The sequence below is a fragment of the Micromys minutus genome (assembly GCF_963924665.1).
Source record: "Micromys minutus genome assembly, chromosome: X".
Classification (NCBI taxonomy): Eukaryota; Metazoa; Chordata; class Mammalia; order Rodentia; family Muridae; genus Micromys; species Micromys minutus.
This window is the reverse complement of record NC_137970.1, coordinates 17,674,048-17,696,826: the sequence shown is the minus strand read 5'-3', so window position 1 is coordinate 17,696,826 and position 22,779 is coordinate 17,674,048. Positions and strand designations below refer to the sequence as shown.

General features: G+C 39.4%; 1 protein-coding gene across 1 annotated transcript in view; it reads left to right on the top strand.

Moving 5' to 3' along the window:
- Nucleotides 1-13,019: 13,019 nt before the first annotated feature.
- The window catches only part of LOC308415878 (protein enabled homolog), a gene marked incomplete at both ends in the record, with an annotated part of 36,758 nt that continues 26,998 nt past the window's right edge, over nucleotides 13,020-22,779 (top strand). The window contains 1 exon segment of the mRNA XM_080910891.1: nucleotides 13,020-13,494. Coding sequence (XP_080767017.1) covers nucleotides 13,020-13,494 — 475 coding nt within the window.

The following is a 22,779-nucleotide window of genomic DNA, read 5'->3' as shown; positions in this document are numbered from 1 at the left end:
CCACAACATGATCATGAGTCAAAAATACAACCTGTAAAGCACCATGCTTGTGAGCATGTGCTGTGTGTTGAATAGTTTCTTCCTTGTACTGGGCACATTTCCTCATTGATGGCTTCAGATGCAGCTCACCCTTGTTCCAGGTTTTCTCTATATATAAGGGTGGGGGACATCCCCCACCCTTTCTGCCCAAAACCTGGTTCAAGGCATTGGTTTTTTAAATCTTTTATTGGATATTTTATATATTAACATTTCAAATGTTATCCCCTTTCTCCTATGTCCCATAACCATCCAGTGACACATATAACCAGGTAGATTCTCCCACTCCCAACCACATACTCCCACCTCATCCCCCTAATGATCCCACACACAGGGAAGACAAGTTTTCAAAGCACCCAAATCTTTTCCTCCTATTGATGTCAGACAGTGCCATGCTCTTCTATATATGCAGCTGGACCTAGGGGTCTCTCCATGTGTAAAACCATTCCAATAGCCAATAAAAAAGATTTTCAGGCAAAAAATATGAAATATATATAAGAAAGGATACTTTTTACTTACCACAGGAAAAAATTCATCAACATGAACTCTCAATCCTGAACATCTTGTTCCAAATACAAGGACATCCACATTCACAAAAGAAACTCCACTAAAGCTCGAACATATGTTATACTACACTCAGTGACAGTCGGAGACTTCAATGCCCAATTACCATCCATGGACAGATCATGGAAGCAGAAACTGAACAGATGAAGAAAGACACAGTGAAACTAACAGAAGTTTTGAACCAAATGTATTTAACAGACTTCTATAGAACATTTCATCTTAAAACAAAAGAATATACTGTATTCTCAGCAACTCACAGTACCTTCTCCAAAACTGACCATATAGTCAGTCAGAAAACATAACTCAACAGATACAAGAAGATTGAAATACTCCCTTGCATCCTATCAGATCACCATTGGCTTAGGTTGGTCTTCAATGACAACAGCATCAACAAAAAGCCCACAAACACTTGGAACCTGAACAATGCTCTACTCGATGTAAACTTTGTCAAAGAAGAAAGAAAAGAAAGAAATTTAGGATTTTTTAGAATAAATGAAAAAAGGGTACAACATACCAAAATTTATGGGATATAATAAAAGCAGTACTATAAGGAACACTCCTAGTTCTGAGAGCCTCCAAAAGAAACTAGAGAGATCATACACTAGCAGCTTGACAGAACACATGTAACATCTAGAACAAAAAGAAGCAGATAAACCCAAAAGGAGTAGACAGCAGAAAATAATCAAAGTCAGAGCAGAAATAAACCAAGTAGAAAGAAAAAGAACTGTACAAAGAATCAACAAAATCAGGAACTTGTTCTGTGAGTAAATCAACAGGATTGATAAACCTTTAGCCAGACTAACTACAGGGTACAAGGAGAATATACAAATTAACAAAAGCAGAAATGAAAGGAGCAACATCACAACAGAAACTGAGGAAATTCAAAAAATCATCAGATCCTACTATATAATCCTATACTTAGCAAAACTGGAAAACCTAGAGGAAATGGCCAACATTCCCAACAAATACCAGGTACCAAAGTTAAGTCAAGATCAGATAAAACATGTAAACACTCACATAACCACTAAAGACATAGAAGCAGTCATCAAACTAGTACCAACCAAAGAAAGCTCAGGACCAGATGTGGTTAGTATAGATTTCTATCAGACATTGATAGAAGACATAATACCAATGCACTCAAATGTATTCCACAAAATAGAAACAGAAGAAACACTACCAAACTCATTCTTTAAAGCCACAATTACACTCAAACTTAGGCCACACAAAGCCCATACAAAGAAACAGAACTTCAAACACTTTCCCTCATTAACATATACACAAAAATACTCAATAAAATGTATGCATATGGAATCCAAGAGCACATCCAAAGGATCACTACCATGACAAAGTAGGCTTCATCCCAGGGAGGTAGAGACAGTTCAATATATAGAAATTCATCAACGTAATCCAGTATATAAACAAATAAAAAGAAAAAAACCCATGATGATATCATTAGCTGCTGAGAGAGCATTTAACAAAATTCAACAGCCCTTCCTGTTAAAATTCTTAAAAAGATCAGGATTCCAAGGCCCATACCTAAATATAGTTAAAACAATATACAGCAAAATAGTAGCCACATCAACCTAAATGGTGAGAAACTTGAAGTAATCTCACTAAAATCAGGAACTAGACAAGGCTTCCCACTCTCTCCTCTCTATTTAATATAGTACTGGAAAATCTAGCCATGGGATCAGGTAGCTAAAGGATGTCAAAAGGATACAAATTGAAAAAAAAGAAAACAAAATATCACTATTTCCAGAAGATATGATAGTATACTTAAGTGATCCTCTAAATTCCTGCAGACAACTCATACAGCTGATGAAAAAAAATTAAGTAGCTCAATATAAAGTTAGCTCAAAAAATAGTAGTTTTACCTACTCAAAGAAAGAACTTCGTGTGAAAGAAATTAGGATAACACAATCTTCCATAAGAGTCACAAACATGGTTTGACCCTAAAGAAGCAAGTAAAATATCAGACAAGAACTTCAAGTCTCTGCAGCAGGAAATTGAAGATCTCAGAAGATGGACAGATCTCCCATGTTCATAAATTGGAAGAAACAACATAGTCAAAATGGCCTTCTTTCCAAATGAAGACTACAGATTCCCTGCAATCCACATCAAAATTCCAACTAAATTGTTCATAGACTTAGAATGAGCAATTTCCAGAATCATGTAGAATAACAAAAAAACCACGAAAATGAAAACTATTCTTAAAAATAAAAGAACTTCTGAGGGAATCACCATCCAGGACATCTAGCTATATTTCAGAGGAATCTTGATTAAAACAGCATGGTATTGGGACAGAGAAATGCAGGTAGAACAATATAAAATAAGTGAAGACCCAGAAATGAATCTACACACCAATGGTAACTTGATCATTGACAAAGGAGATAAAAACATTCACATCTTCAACAAAAGATGCTGGTTTAACTGGCAGTCAGCATGCAGAAGAATGAAAATCTGTCCATTTCTATCTCATTGTACAGAGCTCAAAACCAACTGGATTAAAAACCTCCACATAAAACCAGGTACACTGAAATTAATGGTACAGAGAGTGGGGAAGAGCTTGGAACAAATAGGCACAGGAGAAATTTTCCTGAACTAGTCATTGGTTGGCCACTGCCACAAATTCATAGCCATCATTTTTTAGAACATCCGATAGGCAGGATAAATGTAGTTTGAAAGTTTTGTGGATGTGTTGGTGCCATGGGTCAGGAAGCAAAGGACAACAATGCTATCTTTTCCTTATACCTTAGTAGGAGGTACTTAGAGGTGGCCTAATTGTCTCACCTTTATCATAGAGACACAGGCTATGGGTTAGTCTACAATTGCTGCCTGGATATGTGCACAAGAAAGTGTCTGTAGTCAGTAAATACAGCATTAACTCCCCTCCAGACCACAGAAGAAAGTCTCAAACTATTACTCGGACAATGTGTGCCCACACCACTACAGTCTGCTGTCACCTTTGATAGCACATTTCTGTCTGACATGTGCAAACACTTAGTTTTGAGTGATGTGTCTTTGCTAGTTTGCCATCAGACTATTTTTTATCAATCACATTTATTTTATAAAACAGGGATAAAATGTACACATTTTAAAAGATTTTTTACATAAAATTATATGAATATATTTTTAGGCAGTACTTGATTTTTTAAAGTTGTGATAGTGTGCATTGAATACTTACTAGTTACAATGAGCATAAAGAACAAATAAAACAAAAGAGCTAAGAATTCAGCCTGGTGTCAATCGTTGGTATTTACAAACCATCATGGTTAGCCTTTACAGACCAGAACATTCTTGAAAGGACCAGTCACATTCAAGTACACAGTCATGAGCCCTGAGCCAAGAACACTTTCCTATTTGTTCACAGCCAGGTTTCAATGTATCCACAACACACAAACACACACACACACACACACACACACACACACACACACACACACACACACACAAAGAGAATGAAAATCCACAGGTCAAACTGCCACAAATTAACTGTCAGTCAAATCTTGTTCATATGTGAATTATTTGTAGGCAACTTTTGAATATTCTGGGTTGTCAACTTGATTACATTGGGAATTATCTAAGTACCCAAATTAGGGCGTACCTGTGGATATTTGCTTAGTAAGGAGGGTAAGACTACTTTTACTCATTATTCTTGAGGTTGGAAAAAACACCATATTTTGAAATCCTTTGAGGTGGATTTGATTGGATGTTACTTATCCACCTCTTATCTTGGCCACACCTACTTCCCAGAGCATATATAAAGCTCTCCAGTGCGGAAGTCTCTGTTCATTTCCTGAATGTTCTCGCCTCGGTAAGAGGTCCATTCCTCCAGTGTCCTGCAGAGTTTATTCTTTGGGAATCTGGATTTACTAAAGACCATCTGAGATATTCAGACTGTTGGACTGATAAAGTATCTGATAGTTGAACCTTCTATTCACAGACCGCCATCTTGGATTAGCTGGAGAACAGAGGGTAAGTCATTTTAACAAGTCCATATCTACATTGATAAATGTGTATATTTCTACCTATAGCTTGTGAAGTGTGAATGTGTGTGTGTGTTTATGTTTTGGATAGTAACTTCTTATTAATACAGTAAACTAGGAGATCATAATGACAATCAGAGTCTGTTAGCCACAGGCAGGAATTATCAGAGCCTTTACTGGCCATGGAGCATTTCCTCTGTATTCTAGGAATAAGTTTGATTCCAGAAGACTCTCTATATTAAGGTGCCCTCTTTGTACTGCTGTTGCTGGTTTGCTGTACTGGGGTAACATTGAGTCAAAGCAGGCAGTCTTCAGGAAGGTGGAATATGTCTTCCCAAGAGAGCACAGCCAGAATGGGAAGAACAGTGGCTCAGTGGATTTTAGACAAACAAAGCAAGTATTTGTCCTTGGAGTGTGACTTAGGGACTCCAATAAAGGCCTCACAGTTTGCCTCTCTTGATTCCCAAAATTTCCTTTATTTCTTATCGTCTTACCATGTCTATAGTCCATTCATCAATCAGTCACCCTGGATGGGGCTTAGTTGAATTTGAAAGAAGAAAAGTGAGATTGTGAATGCCTGTGAGCTGTGTGTGCAAAATTCACCAGTGATTTTGATTTGCAGAGGTGTGAGTGTGAGAATCTGTTTCTATAGATCTGCACATGCATTCCAGATATTATCATGTGTTTTCCCTCTATTTATCTCTACTTGATTGACTGAAGCCACACCTGCCATTTTGGTGAGGCTGACTGAAAGGCCAGCTCTAGAGACCTGCCTGTTTCTGTTCCCCATATGGGAATCACATTCAAGTCCAGACTGGCTGATTACTTATGTGGGTGCTGCAGAATCAAATTCAGATCCTTAAACTTATAGAACAATTGTTACTGACTACTAAGCCATTCTTCAGGGCCTTCTTTTATTAGGATTTTCTTTCCCAGCAAAACAGCAGAAATGTAGTCTTAGCATAGGGCTAGACCACGAGCTTATGTAGTGAAGTGCTTCCCACCACACCATCCTAAAATACAATGTATGGTGGTATTTCTTTGTCATTCATGTCTAGGGTGGCAATAGGACTAGTAGATCATGGGATATACTGGTCATTCTGCTTCACACTAGGAGAATGCAGCCAGTGAAATACCATGCCTCAAAAAAATAGAGAATTTCTGAGGACTACAGTAGAGAGTTCTCATGTAGTACATACACAAACAAATTTATATATTGTGTTTGTATGTTTATGCATTTATTCCATGTTTTTATAGATGTCTTAAGCTCTAGTTGTCAAGAGTAGTGTATAAATTCATATTGTGTATATGCAGGATGGCTCTGTAATACTAATCACACTTTGGGAAACTTAGACTTCTCTTTAGAATTTCACAATATACTAAAGACCTGCTTAGACAAGAAATTGGTGGGCTCAGGGAATCTTGAACATTCTGTTGAGAGACTGACACTGTTGGGACAATAAGACCAGAAAGTCATTCTGTAAGGTCCCTTTAACGCAGATTCTGTAAAGTTCTGTTCTTTAGAGAACCTGACATCGTCATATCTATTTCTGATTGTTAAATGGTGCTGGGGGTTAAGGCTTAGTCTTTGCCTATGCACAACTCATACTCAGTAATTACTGATCTACCCTCCCTGCCTACGTCCTGTGCCTTAGCAGACAGGGCTATTTGTAATCTCCTCTGCCTGTAACTGTCTTTGTGATATTGATTCTCATATCTTTTCCATACAGAGGCATGGAGCACTACACAAAGTTGTATATGGTGCTGGGGATCGAAGGCAGGGGTTCTCATATGCTAAGACAAGCTCTTTACCAAGTGAGCTTTCCAATTCCCCACTCTTGACTCAACTACTCACTCCTCCACCCCTGCTCCCTCTTTTCCTTTTTCAGTTTTTTCTTTTACTTCTTTTTTTTATTACACTTATTTGCTGGGCACCCAGCTCCCTGCCTGTCTTCTAGTCACTCCTTTACAAATCCTCCCCTATGCCTCATGCTTCTCTACCTTCTGAGTGGGTGTGGGCCCCAAGTTTATGCCCCTACCCTAAATATCAGTCTCTCTGAGGCTAGGCCCATGCCCTCTCACTGAAGCCAGACAAGGCAACCCTGCTATCCCTGTACAGACAAAAAGTTTAGAGATAACCCATGATCCATTTGTTCAGAACTCACATGAAGACCAAGTTTCATATCTGCTACATATGTGCAGGGAGTCCTAGGTCCAGGCCAGATATGTTCATTGATTGGTGATTCATTCTCTAAGAGTGTGGGACAGAAATCTGTGCTTGGTCACATATATGTCACCTCTCAGACTCCCATATATCTTCTCATATATGAAACAAGGACCCACTACTTAGACAATGCACTCACAGCATAAACAGAGATATATAATCACACACATACACACACCAGCAGGTGCTACATATCAAAAAATTTTTGTCAAAATGGTACAAACTGTTTTTCATAATGCATCCAGTGTGTAGTGGTTTGGAGGCAACTGTGATGGGTACTCTGGGTTGCCAAATTGATGAATTCAGTAATTAACTAAAACTTCCAAATTAAGGATTATTTCTATGGAGAATGGTTGCTTAATTTAAAGTTGGAAGGACTACTTGTAATTTTTATATTTGAGATGAGAAAATCACCTTTCCTTTGGATGTTTTGAGATGGATTAGATTAGCTGGTATTTACCCACTTCTAATCTTGGCCAAGCCTAATTCCAAGAGTCAATACCCTACAAGGTAGTTTCTATTCTTTGCCGGATGCTTCATGGCTTGGTGAGAGGTCCTTGCCTCCACTGTACTCCAGAGTTTATTCTTTGGGAATCTGTCATTTACTGACAAGCAGCTGAGTCACCCAGATTGTTAGACTGAAAAACTACTGGACAATTGAACCTTAAATTCACAGACAAAGACAGCCATAATTGGATTAGCTGGACCAAAGACTTTAAGTCATTATAAGTTCATCTCTCTCTCTCTCTCTCTCTCTCTCTCTCTCTCTCTCTCTCTCTCTCTCTCTCTCTCTCTCTCTCTCTCTACTCTCTCTCTCTCTGTCTCTCTCTCTTTCTATATATATATATTTACATACATATATTTTTGTGTGTGTGTATGTATGTACGCATTTTGTAACCTATGTAATCTTAATTCACTCAGAGCAAGAGTCACAAATTTCCAGTTTGTACTAGCATAGAACTTTTCCTATAAGGTAGCAGGGATACCTGAGATTCCAGCAGTCCCCATATATGGGAACACTCTTCCTACATCTAGTGTTGTTGGTTTGCTGTAGTTCAGTAGCATTTGGAGGAAGCAAGCAGTCTTCAGGGAGGTGGGATGGGTTTTCCCCTAGAGAACTCAGCCAGAATTCAAAGAATAGGATCTTAGTAGAGCTTCCCACTGTACCAAGTATACAATTCATTGATGGATCAGTAACTTGAATGGAGCCTATTCCAATTTCACAGAAGGAAAGTGAGACTGTGAGTGTGTGTATCCTGTGTGTGCAAATGTTCACCAGTGTCTGGATATGTACAGTGAGTTAGTGACTGTGTCACCGTAGATTTGCATACACTTACCAATGGTTATCACAGGTTTTTCTCTTTGATCTCCTGATTGACTCAAGTCTCACCTGCCATTTTGCCTAGGCTGACTGCCCAGCCAGCTCTGGAGAGCAGCCTGTCTCTGTTCCCAATGTGGGCATTACATGCATGGTCAGACTCGTCTGACTTGGTTCTGAGTGCTGTGGAATCACACTTAGATTGATCCTCCAGCTTACAGAACAAGTGTTCCTCAGTCATGACTCATGGCCTCCTATTAACACTATTTATTTTTCAGGAAAACAAGGGCAACAAACAAAAGTGAGCATAGGGCTGGAGAAAGAGCTTAAATAGTGAAATGTTTCCCACCACACCATCATAAAGTACAAAACATGTTGGTATTTCCTTGTCAGCCAGTTCTGTGGAGACAAAAAGCAAGTCGATCATGGGGGATTCACCCTTAAATGAGATTAATGGTTGGCACCATTCTAACCCAAACCAGGAACCAGGCCGAGGCCTCACCCAACCTTGCCAATAGGGGAATGAAGCAATGAGAGATCTGTATTTTTTTTAAGTATATATGTCAGAACTACACTGGAGGGTTCTCAGGCTGTTAAATAGAGAAATACATTTAAAATGTGTGTGTGTTTACATGTGTGTGTGTGTGTGTGTGTGTGTGTGTGTGTGTGTGGTGTTTATCTGTGTATATCTGTGTGTGTATTTGATGTGGTGTGTGTGTGTGTGTGTGTGTGTGTGTGTGTGTGTATGTGAGTGTGTGTGTGTCCCTCCACACTCCATTGACCCATGCTGAACCATTTTCTTCCATTTATTTTCTATAAACTCATTCCCATTACCTACTGCTCAATGCCCCCCTCCCTGCCAACCTCTAGACACTCCCTCCCCTCTGCCTCATGCTCTCCTTCCCTTATGAGTGGGTATGGGCCCCCTGTGTATACAGCTTCCCTGTTCATGAAGTCTCTGAGGCGCTAGGCACATCTGCTCCCAATGAGGCATAGAAGGAAGCCCTTCTATCCCACATACGGGCAGCAGGATTTGGGATAACCAAAGCTACAGTTGTTCAGGACACACATCAATACCAAGATATCCTGCTAGTATATATGTGCGTGTAGAGAATCCTAGCTCGAGCTCCTACATGTTCATTACTTGGTGGTTCAGCCTCTTAGAGTTTAGGGACAGAGATCTGGGCTTGGGCAAAAAACTGTCACTTCTTGGACATCCATATTTTTCCTTCATATAGAAAACAAGGAGAAAAATATACCCACTGCACAGACAACACACAGGCATAAACACAGACATACAGGCATACATACCAACAAACACACACATAAACACACACACACACACTCATACAAACACAAGCACACACAGAAGCTCTAACGAGGAAAAAAAACAACTCAGATTGGCACATACTGTCTTTCAAACAATGTCATCAGGAGAAGTGGCTTGCTTCCAGATGTGATGGCTGTTCTGGGTTGTCAAGGTGATTCCATCTGGAAGTCAGTAAACCCCAATATGAAAGGGCAGAGCTGTGGAGGATATTTACTCAAAGTGGGAAGTTAATATCTTAATCCTTATCTTTGAGGTGAGAAAATACAACTCTATTATCCATCTTCTTAGATGTATTAAATTAGGTGGTATTTATGCACTTTTCATCTTGGCCACCCCAACTTCCAGGAGCATATAAGGCAGTAGAAGAAGGAAGATTCTGTTCCTTGCCTGCTTGGTCTTGTCTCTGTAAGAGGTCCAGTCTTCCACTGTCCTACAAAGGTTATTTGATGGTAACCTGTCATATACTGAAGACAAGCTGATACGTCCAGACCGGTAGATTGAAAACTACTGGACACTTGGACCTTCCATTCATATCCAGCCATCAATGGATTAGCTGGACCACAGCCTGTAAATCATTATGTTAAGTTTATGTCAATATGGGTGTCTGTTGGTATCAGTGTATGCATGCATGTATGTATGTATGTATGCATGTATGTATGTATATATTTGGATTCTGTACAATAACTGCTGACCAATACAACACTTGGGTGATTATAATTCAATCAGACTCAGAATTGGGTGCCCTCAGCCTGGAAATATCAGAGTCTGTACTGACTGGAGCATTTTCTGTGAGGTAGCAGACACTAGCCCTCTCCTTAGATGGGGTTACTCTTCCTACTTCCTTTAGGTGTGGTGTAGTTGAGAAACATTGATTCAAAGCAGGCAGTCTTCAGGAAGGTGGAATGTGTCTTCCTAAGAGAGCACAGCCAGAATGGGAAGAATGGTGTCTCAAGGGAACTGAGACAAACAAAGCTAGTACTTGTTTAAGGGGGACACCAAGAAATAGCCCACAGTTGGCCTCTCCTGGTGCCTGAAAACCTTCCATTGGATCTAGGGTACCATGTCTACAATTCATTTATGGCTCAGTAATTTGAATTTGGTCTATTCCAATTTGAACGAAGAAAATGGAGACAGTGTCTCTGTGAGACCTAGGTGTGCATATGCTAAAGTAATTATGATATGCAGAGGTGTGAGTGTGTTTTCATAGATTTGCATAAAAATAGCAGTGGTTATCACATGTTTTCCTCTTTGATCTCTTGATTGACTCAAGCCTCACCTGCCATTTTGGAGAGGCTTACATCCCAGCAAGCTCTAGATACCAGCCTGTCTCTGTTCCCAATGTGGGTATCAGATGCACGGTCAAATTTGCCTGACTAATTTTTTGGGTGCTAGGGTTTCAAACTCAGATCCACAAGCTTACAGGACAAGTGTTCCTGACCACCCAGCAATGCTATAGTGCCGTCTATTATTAGGAATTGCTTTCCAAGAACAACAGAAAAAGTGAGCATATGCTAGAGAAAAAGCTTGGATAGTAAAGTTTTTCTCAAGACACCATATTGAAATATAAAAAAATGTTGGTATTTCATTGTCTTCTATTTATGGGGAGGTAAAGATTCCAGGGACTGATGGGGCATTTGCTGGTCATCCAACCTTGCCACTAGGAGAATTGAGCCAATGGTGTCCCTACATTTAAAAAAAAAATAGAGAAAGTCATGGAGAACAAAATCTGAGAGTTCTCAGGCTGGTGCATGCAAAACCATATTTACTGTGAATATGTGAGTGTGTGTCTATGTATGTTGCCTGTTGAAGTGAGGAAGGCAGCCAGGTACCCTAGAATATGAGTTACAAGAGGTTGTAAGATGCCAATATAGGACTAGAAACATACTTGGCTTATTATGATAAAGCATCAGTCTTGACCTCTGGGTAATTTTCTTGACTTATCAGTAAAAAAATTTTACAGCTAGGTGATAGTGATGTCTGTCTTGAATCTAAGAACATTATGGAATTTGCATTTATTTATTTAATTAATGTGTGTGCATATGTGTCAATGTGTAGCCAGACATGTTCCAAGGAATGAATAAGCAGGGCAGAAGACAACTCCAAGATTTGACTCTCTTTCCAGCATGTGCATACCAGATTCCTTTGTGTGTATAAGTGTGTGTGCAAGCACTCACCTGTGTACTTCAGTGTTGGATCTGAAGGACTTAAAATTTTATTTTCCTGTACATAGGTAGGTTCTGGATGACTACATACCCCTTGCAAGTATTTTATTGAGTATTTTTCATTGATATTTATAAGGCACATTGGTCTAAATTTCTCGTTATTTGTGGAATCTTTGTGTGGGTTAGGTTTAAGCTTAATAGTGGCTTCATAGAAAAGAAATGGGCAGTGTTTCTTCTGTCTTCCAAAACCTGTCTCTGAGAACCAGAGCAACTACCATAATTTTGGGGTCTACAGGGTCTCCATGTTCCCAAAGACCCCATCTTACCACAAGGTAAGGATGCTATCTCATGTCAATGGACTTTCTTACACTGGGACAGGAGAATCCCCACATTGAATATGAGGTCAGATTGATCAGCCCAGGAAGAAGGACTCTTGGAGTCTGTTGCCTCATTCTGACCTCATTGTGCAGGTGACTCAAGAAGAAAGAAAATCTGAGCGCCACAGGCTGTGATTTCTCATCTTGAACCAAGAGGTCCAGTTTGGATAAGACAGCTACAACTACAATAACTGATCCTTTAGCCATGAAGAAAATAACCCATGAGCCCACACCAGCAGCCTGGCTGACATGCACTGTGACTTGCAAATCAGAAAGTTCAACCATGGCTGACAGGCAACTGGGGAACAAAGGGAATCCAAGTAGCCCCAGGACATGTCAATCTTTCAAGCATCATGAGACTGTGTACTGTGCACATCCAGAAAAAGGCCAAAAGAGGAAATGCCAGGAAGAGGCTGGAAATGATGTATGGGCTGAAGAACCAACTCTACTTCTAGAGAGGCAGAAACAGGAACCGTGGAAAAGAAAGTTTGGGTGTGAAAAGTCAAGCAAGGATCAAATCAGGTACCCCCAAGAAGTACCTCAATTCCAAAAAAAAGCACCCAGAGCACACTGAGGGTCCAGAGAAAGAGGCTGTGACTGTGGCAAGTCAGTGTATGGTCACAAAGTTTCCAAAGGATCCTTCAGCAACATAGACTTAGGTGTTCTGAAAAACCACAAAGGACCTTACCCAAGCCTGTTGGTACACATGCAACCCAGTGTCCCTGTGAGCTTTGATTCTCACAGAGGTTACAAGTACCCAGTAGACTCATCAAGGAAGATCAAAGGCTGTGTGGATGAGCAGATTCATGCTTCTCAGACACCTCACATCTATCCAGACAGAGTCAGGAATGACATACTTCAGAAACAAATGCCAATGACTGAGGCCAAAGGAAAGGCTTTGGAAGACCAAAAGAAGATCCCAGGGCTGGACCTTGGGCCTCTGCTCATAGCACACATGCAAACAGAAATCAGTTGCTCTAGGCCCAGAGCCACAAGATGAGATCTTGAGTTGTGCCTTCAATATGGCAATTACTCGAGCAGACATGCGCACTCTGGGGGACACCCAGTGGCTCAATGACACAGTCATCGATTTTTACATGAATCTGCTCATGGACAGAAGTCAAACTCAAGGATACCCTGCACTTTACGCCTTTACTACTTCTTTTTACACCGAGTTAAAGAGTAGGGGCTACAGGTCAGTCAGGAGATGGACCAAAGCAGTGGACCTCTTTGCAAAGGACCTGCTCCTGGTGCCGGTTCACCTGGATGTGCACTGGAGCCTGGTGGTGACAGACCTAAGAGCCAAGAGTATTGTCTACCTGGATTCGATGGGACACAAGAGACCAGATGTCCTTGAGCTGATTTTCCACTATCTGCAGGAGGAGAGCAAAGCCAGAAGGAATGTGGATCTGAACCCTTTGGAGTGGAAGCAGTCTAGCATGCCAGCAGAGGAGATTCCTCAGCAGGGGAATGGCAGTGACTGTGGAATGTTAATCTGTAAATATGCAGATTACATTTCCAGAGGCCAACCCATGACCTTCTCTCAGCAGCACATGCCTCTGTTTAGGCAGAAGATGGTGTGAGAAATCCTGCACCAGACTTTACTCTAGCCCCAGTCACATGGATGCTGACGCTGCTCTGAGTCTTTTCTGGATGTAGCCAAGGACTTCTGGCAGGGTGGGTTGAAGATCTTCAAAGCTTAAAAATAATGAAAACAAAAGTGGGAAAGCTTCAATTTTCTTAGAAGAAAGAATAAAATACTCATGATAGGATACACAGGGACAAAGAGTGTATGTAGCAGGGACTGTAGAAAAGGTCATTGAGATTCTGCCTCACAGTAATCCATCCCATATGCAGCTCCCAAACACAGTCTCTTGCTGATGGCAAGGTGTGTTTGGTGACAGGAGCTGATGACCTCTATGTCTTTTCAGAGGCCTTGTAAGAGCCATACTGATACAGGTGAGGATGCTTGCAGATAACCATCAGACTGAACACTGGAACATCAATGTTGGAGCTACTGAAAGAACTGAAGGGTTTGCAATCCCATGGGAAGAACAGCATATCAATCAATAAATCTCCCACCAGAGCTCCTAGGAACTAAAACACCAACCAAAGAGTTTTACACATCAGAGACCCCTAGGTTCAGCCACATATTTAGAAGAGCTTGGTACTGATATCAATAGGAGGAATAGACTTGGTCCTTTGAAGACTTGTCTTCCCAGTGTATGGGATCATCAGGGAGATGAGGTGGGAGTAGGTGGTTGGGAGTGGGAAAATCTACCTGCATGTAAAAGGAGCTGGGTGGGTATGGGATATAGCGGCAAAGAATAATATTTGAAATATTAATATTTAAAATATCCAATAAAATTTTTAAAAAACAAGAGTCTTGAAACAGGTTCTGGGCAGAAAGTGTGTGGGATATTTCATACCATCCCACGTAGTGCTAACATGGGACAAGGGAGAGCTGCATTAGAAGCCATCAATGAAAAAAATGTGCCCAGTACAAGGAAGAAACTATTCAACACACTGCACATGCTCACAAGTATATGGATTTAAAGTTTGTATTTTTGACCAATGGTCATATTGTGGTTACCATTCTATTACCCCCATTTTTTCTTGTAATGTCCAAATGTTTTTTTATAAACAATTTTATTTTACAAAACAAAGATAAATGTGCAGATTTTAAACATTTTATGCTTAAAATTATACATTTTTGTCAGTACTTTTTTCAGATTATAAAATAATTTTAACATAAAACTATATGAATATATTTTTAGTCAGTACTTGATTTTTTTAAAGGTTTGATAGTATGCATTGAAAACTTAATAGTTACAATGAGTGTAAAGTACATATAAAACAAAATGTAACATGGAAATAGTCAAAGTTTTCTTGTTGTGTAAATATTTTTTTGTTTTGTTTTGTTTTCTTTGTTTCTTGAACTTCATACAGTCTGTGAGTTGTTTCTGGGGGAGTGCAAGCCTCTGGGGTTAGCATCCCACTATCAGTAACTGCATATTATGTCTGTACTTCTGTGACTGGGTTATCTCACTCAGGATGATATTCGCTAGATGCAGCCATTTTCTTAAGAATTTGGTTAAGTCATTGTTTCTGGTGGCTGAGTAGTATTCCATGGGTAAATGTACCACAATTTTTGTATCTATTCATCTTCTGAAGGAAATCTGGGTTCTTTCCAGCTTCTGGCTATTATGAATAGAGCTGCTATGAATATTGTGATGCATATATCTTTGTTGTGTATTAAAGTGTCTCTGGGGTATATGCCCAGAAGTGGAATAGCTGGGTCTTCAGGTAGTACAATATCCAATTTTCTGAGGTATCATCCAGACTGATTTCCAGAGTGGTTGTATTAGCTTGCAACCCCACCAACAGTGGAGAAGTGTTCCTATTTCTCCGCAGCCTCGCCAGCATCTGCTGTCATCTGAGTTTTGGACCTTGGCCAATCTGACTGGTGTGAGGTGGAATCTCAGGGTTGTTTTGATTTGCATTTCCCTGATGGCTAAGGATGTCCAACACTTCCTCAGATGTTTCTAAGCCATTCGGTGTTCCTCAACTAAGAACGTTTTGTTTAGTTCTGTACCCCATTTTTTAATAGAGTTATTTGATTCTCTGGTGTCTAGCTTTTTGAGTTCGTTGTATACCTTGGATATTAGGCCTCTATCTGATGTGGTGTTGGTAAAGATCTTTTCCCATTCTGTTGGTTGCCGTTTTGTTTTCTTGACAATGTCCTTAGCCTTACAGAAACTTTGCAATCTCATTAAATCCCATTTGTTAATCTTTGACCTTAGAGCTTGAGCCATTGGTGTTTTGTTCAGGAAATTTTCTCCTGTGCCTATGTGTTCTAAGGTTTTCCCTACTTTCTCATCTAATAGTTTCAGTGTATCTGGTTTAATGTAGAGATGTTTGATCCACTTACATTTGAGCTTTGTACAAGGAGATAAGAAAGGGTCTATTTTCATTCTTTTGCATGCTGAGTGCCAGTTGGACCAGCACCATTTATTGAATAGGCTGTCCTTTTTCCATTGAATGTTTACAGCTCCTTTATCAAAAATCAGGTGACCATATAAATGAGGGCTCATTTCTGGATCTTCTATTCTATTCCATTGATCCACATGCCTATTTCTGTACCAGTTCAATGCAGTTTTAAGCACAATTGCCTTGTAATATAGCTTGAGGTCAGAGATAGTGATTCCGGGAGATGTTTTTTTGTTGTTGAGGATGGATTTCGCTATTCTAGGTCTTTTGTTATTCCATATGAAATTGCACATTGATCTTTCCAATTCCATGAAGAACTGGGTTGGAATTTTGATGTCGATTGCATTGAATCTGTAGATTGCTTTTGGTAGGATGACCATTTTTAAGATGTTGATCTTTCCAATCCATGAGCATGGGAAATCTTTCCATTTTCTGAGATCCTCCTCAATTTCTTTCTTTAGAGGATTGAAGTTCTTGTCCGTACATGTCCTTCACTTGCTTAGTTAGAGTCACACCAAGGTATTTCATAGATTTTGTGACGATTGTGAAGGGTACCTTTTCCCTAATTTCTTTCTCCACATGTTTGTCCTTTGAGGATAGGAAGGCTACTGATTTGTTTAAGTTAATTTTGTATCCAGCCACATTGCTGAACTTGTTTATCAGCTGTAGGAGTTCTCTGGTGGAATTTTTTGGGTCACTCAAGTACACTATCATGTCATCTACAAACAGTGATGTTTTTATCTCTTCCTTTTCGATTTGTATCCCCTTGATCTCCTTTTGCTGTCTAATTGCTCCAGCCAGGACTTCCAGCACTATGTTGAATAGGTAGGGGGAGAGTGGGCAGCCTTGTTGAGTCCCTGATTTTAGTGGGATTGCTTCAGGTTTTTCGCCATTAAGTTTGATGTTGGCTGTTGGTTTGCTGTATATTGCTTTTATTATGTTTAAGTATGGACCTTGGATTCCTGTTCTTTCTAGGACTTTTAACATGAAGGGGTGTTGGATTTTGTCAAATGCTTTCTCAGCATCTAGTGAGATGACCATGTGATTTTGATCTTTGAGTTTGTTTATATGGTGGATTACATTGATGGATTTCCTTATATTAAACCATCCCTGCATCCCTGGGATGAAGCCTACTTGGTCATGGTGAATGACCGTTTTGATGTGTTCTTGGATTCGATTTGCAAGGATTTTGTTGAGTATTTTTGCATCAATGTTCATAAGTGAGATTGGTCTTAAGTTCTCTTTCCTTGTAGGATCTTTGTGTAGTTTAGGTATGAGGGTTATTGTAGCCTCAAAAAATGAGTTACGTAGTAATTCATCTGATTCAATCTTTTGGAATAGTTTGGAGAGTATTGCTGTTATATCCCCAATAAAATCTGATAAAATTCTTCACTGAACCCGTCTGGACCTGGGCTTTTTTTGGTTGAGAGGCTTTTGATGACTTCTTCTATTTCTTTAGGTGTTATAGGATTATTTAGATGGTTTACATGGTCCTGGTTTAACTTTAGAATCTTGTATCTGTCTAGGAATTCGTCCATTTCCTCCAGATTTTCCAATTTTGTGGAGTATAAGTTTTTGTAGTAGGATCTGATAATTTTTTGAATTTCCTCATTTTCAGTTGTTATGTCGCCACTTTCCTTTCTGGTTTTGTTAATTTGTATACTCTCTCTTTGCCCTCTAGTTAGTCTGGTAGGGGTTTATCAATCTTGTTGATTTTCTCAAAGAACCAACTCTTGGTTTTGTTGATTTTTTCAATTGTTCTTTTTGATTCAATTTGGTCTATTTCTGCCCTAATTTTGATTATTTCTTGCTGTCTACTCTTTTTGGGTATATCTGCTTCCTTTTGTTCTAGGGCTTTTAGCTGTGCTGTCAGGTTGCTGATGTAAGCTCTCTCCAGTTTCTTTATGGAAGCACTTAGGGCTATGAGTTTTCCTCTCAGTACTGCTTTCATTGCATCCCATAGGTTTGGGTATGTTGTGTTTTCGTTTTCATTGAATTCTAGAAAATCCTTAATTTCTTTCTCTATTTCTTCTTTGACCCTGCTATTGTTTAACAGACCATTGTTTAACTTCCATGTGTATGTGGGCTTTTTGTTGTCTTTGTTGTTGTTAAAGAACAGCCATAGACCATGGTGATCTGAGAGTATGCATGGGAGTATTTCAGTCTTCTTTTATCAATTGAAGCTCATTCTGTGTCCAATTTTGTGGTCAATTTTCGAGAAGGTGCCATGGGGTGGTGAGAAGTAGGTGTATTCTTTTACTTTAGGATAATATGTTCTGTATACATCTATTAATACTAGTTGGTTCAAAGTCTCTGCTAGTTTTACAGTGTCCTTGTTCAGTTTCTGTTTCCATGATCTGTACATTGGTGAGAGTGGGGTATTAAATTCTCCCACTATTATTGTGTGGGGTGAAATGTATTTTTTGAGCTTTAGTAGGTATTCTTTTATGAATGTGGGTGCTTTTTTATTTGGAGCATATATGTTAAGGATTGAGAGTTTCTCCTGAGAGATTTCCCCAGTAATGAGTAAAAAGTGTCCTTCCTTATTTTTTTTGATAACTTTTGGTTGGAAATTTACTTATTCGATATTAGAATAGCCACTCCAGCTTGCTTCTTGGAGCTGTTTGCTTGGAAGTTTTTTCCCACCCTTTTACTCTGAGATAGTGTCTGTCTTTGTCTCTGAGATGAGTTTCCTGTATGCAGCAAAAGGCTGGATTTTGTTTATGTATCCAGTCTGATAGCCTATGTCTCTTTTTTGGGGAGTTGAGTCCATTTATGTTAATAGATATCAAGGAATAGTTGTTTCTGTTTCCTGCCATTATTGCTTTTGTGGGTTGAGTTGTGTCTTTGTCTTTTTCTTCTTTTAGTTTTCTTGTTTACGAGTTTTCTTGTTTTTACTAGGCTGTATTTTCCCTCATTGTATTGGGTTTTCCACGTATAATTCGTTGTAGTGCTGGATTTGTGGTCAGATATTGTGTTAATTTTGATTTTTCTTGAAATATCTTCATCTCTTCATCTATGGTGATTGATAGTTTTGCTGGGTATAGCAGCTTGGGCTGGCACTTGTGCTCTCTTAGGGTGTGCATGATGTCTGTCCAGGCTCTTCTAGCTTTCATAGTCTCTGTTGAGAAATCGGGTGTGAGTCTGATTGGCCCGCCTTTATATGTTACCTGACCTTTTTCCCTTACTGCTTTTAGTATTCTTTCTTTGCTTTGGGCACTTGGTGTTTTTACTATTATGTGTTGGGAGGTATTGCTTTTCTGGTCCAACCTATTTGGAGCCTGAAGGCTTTTTTTATGCTCGTGGTCATCTCATTCTTGAGGGTAGGGAATTTTTCTTCTACGATTTTGTTGAAGATATTTACTGTGCCTCTTAGTTGATACTCTTCTCCCTCTTCTATTCCTATTATCCTTAGGTTCGGTCTTCTCATTGTGTCCTGGATTTCCTGGACATTTTGGGTTAGGAGCTTTTTGTTTTTTGCATCTTCTCTGGCTGTTTTTTTCTATGTTTACAATGTTGTCTTCTGCCACCGAGATTCTCTCTTCCATCTCTTGTAATCTATTGGAAATTCTTGCTTCTGTAACTTCTGATTTCTTTTTTAGGTGTTCTACCTCTAGGGTTATCTCTTTTAGTGTTTTCTTTATTGTGTCAATTTCCGTTTTAAATTCTCTCTTCCATTCCTTCATCTCTTTGGTTGTGTTTTCCTCTAATTCTTTGAGTTTTTTTCTTGTCTCCTCTTTAAAAGCTTCTGAATCTTTTTGCTTTTCCTCCCATTCTTGTTTAAGTATCTCTATCATCACCTTGAGGTATGATTTCTGGTCTGTGTTTTTTTTTTCTGGAGTGTTTGACATTCCGATATTTGCTGTTATGGGAGAGCTGGGTTCTGGTGTTGCTAGATTGTCTTGGTTTCCTTGGGATATACTCTTTCGCTTTCCTCTTGCCATTTTGTTGTCAGTGATATGTTTTTGCCTTTCCCTTGTATCTGATCTGTGTCCCTGGATCTCCACTGTTCCAGGTGGCAGATGGGCCGAGCCCTGTTCTATGCCTCAGAGTCGCCGGTAGAAACAGAATTCCAAAGTTCTGTTCCTAGTCGCTGGATCAGGCAGGGCAGGGCGGGGCAAGGCAGGGGGTGCACTTTTTGTGTGCACTCTGCAGAGATCTCTCTGCTCCCTGGCAGCCCAGGTCTCCCACTCACCAGTTGTTCAGCCTTTAGGAGCTGCTGTTCCGGGTGGCAGATTGGCCAGGCTCCTCTCTGCGCCCTGAAGTCACAGCTGGGTGGAAACAGAAGTTCCAAAGTTCTGTTCCCGGTTGCTGTATCAGGCAGGGCAAAGAATGGTCAAGGCAGGGGGTGCACTTTCCATGTGCACTCAGCAGAGAACCCTCCGCTCCCCGACAGCCTAGGTTTCCCACTTCCCAAATGTTTTTATCTTATTACTAGTAGATATTTTGTATGTTTTATATATTTATTCATTTATAAATTGAACACCTTTATTTAAAAAAACAAAAATAAATATACAGATTTTAAGCATTTTTGCATAAAATATATATATACATTTTTTTAGTACTTGATTTTTTAAAGATTTGATGGTATACATTAAAATCCACCTAGTTACCATGAGCATAAAGTACATGTAAAACTTGATGTAACCAGGAAATACTCAATGTTATCTTGGTGTGTAAAGATTAGGCATAATGTTTTTTTCATTTTCTTTCTTTTTTTTTTTTGGCCTTTGTTTTTTCTAGAACTTCATATTGTCTGTGAGTTTTATCTGGGGTGATCAGAGCTTTCTAGGGTTACTATCCAATTATCAGGTCTTTTATTATTTTATATGAATTTGCACATTGATTTTTCCAACTCACACAGCTGACAGCCCTAGAAGAAAAGGAAGCAGATACACCCAAGAAGAGTAGACAGCAAGAAATAATCAAAATTAGGGCAGAAATAGACCAAATAGAAACAAAAAGAACCACTGAAAAAATCAGAGAGGTAGAAAGATCAATGTGCAATTTCATATGGAATAAGAAAAGACCTAGAATAGCGAAATCCATCCTCAACAAAAACAACAAAAAAAAAACATCTGCGGGAATCACTATCCCTGACCTCAAGCTATATTACAAGGCAATTGTGCTGAAAACTGCATGGTACTGGTACAGAAATATGCATGTGGATCAATGGAATAAAATAGAATATCCAGAAATGAGCCCTCACTCAGCATGCAAAAGAATGATAATAGACCCTTTCTTATCTCCTTGTACAAAGCTCAAGTGTAAGTGGATCAAAGATCTCCACATTTAACCAGATACACTGAAACTATTAGATGAGAAAGTAGGGAAAACCTTAGAACACATAGGCACAGGAGAAAATTTCCTGAACAAAACACCAATGGCTCAAGCTCTAAGGTCAAAGATTAACAAATGGGACTTAATGAGATTGCAAAGTTTCCGTAAGGCTAAAGACATCGTCAAGAAAACAAAACGGCAACCAACAGAATGGGAAAAGATTTTTACCAACTCCACATCAGATAAAGGCCTAATATCCAAGGTGTACAAGGAAATCAAAAAGCTAGACACCAGAGAATCAAATAACCCTATTAAAAAATGGGGTACAGAACTAAACAAAACGTTTTCAGTTGAGGAACACCGAATGGCCGTGAAACACCTGAGGAAGTGCTCGACATCCTTAGCCATCAGGGAAATGCAAATCAAAACAACCCTGAGATACCACCTCACACCAGTCAGATTGGCCAAGATCCAAAACTCAGATGACAGCAGATGCTGGCGAGGCTGTGGAGAAAGAGGAACACTTCTCCACTGTTGGTGGGGTTGCAAGCTAATACAACCACTCTGGAAATCTGTCTGGCGATACCTCAGAAAATTGGATATAGTACTACCTAAAGACCCAGCTATTCCACTTCTGGGCATATACCCCAGAGACACTTTAATACACAACAAAGATATATGCACCACAATGTTCATAGCGGCTCTATTTATAATAGCCAGAAGCTGGAAGGAACCCAGATGTCCTTCAGAAGATGAATGGATACAAAAATTGTGGTACATATACACAATGGAATACTACTCAGCCACCAGAAACAATGACTTAACCAAATTCTTAAGAAAATGGCTGCATCTAGAGAAAATCATCCTGAGTGAGATAACCCAGTCACAAAAGAACAGACATAATATGCAGTCACTGATAGTGGGATGCCTACCCCAGAGGCTTGCACTCCCCCAGAAACAACTCACAGACTGTATGAAGTCCAAGAAATAAAGAAAACAAAACATATACATATATTTACAAAACAAGAAGACTTTGACTATTTCCATGTTGCGTTTTGTTTTGCATGTACTTTACGCTTATTGTAACTATTAGGTTTTCAATGCATACTGTCAAGCCCTTGAAAAAAATCAAGTACTGACTAAAAAAATATATTCACATGGTTAAAAAAAAAAAAAAGAAAAATCTTGGTTTAGCTCTGTATCCCATTTTCATAGGATTAGTTGATTCTCTAGAGGCTAACTTCTTCATTTCTTTGTATATATTGGACACTAGCCCTCTATCAGATGTAGGATTGGTAAAGATCTTTTCCCAATCTGTTGGCTGCCATTTTGTCTTCTTGACATTGTCCTTAGCTGTAAAGAAGCTTTACAATTTCTTAAGGTCCCATTTGTTGATTTTTGATCTTAAAATATAAGCCATTGGTGTTCTCTTCAGGAAATCTTTGCCTGTGCCTATGTGTTCTAAGGTTTTCCCCACTTTCTCTTCTAATAGTTTCAGTGTACCTGGTTTCC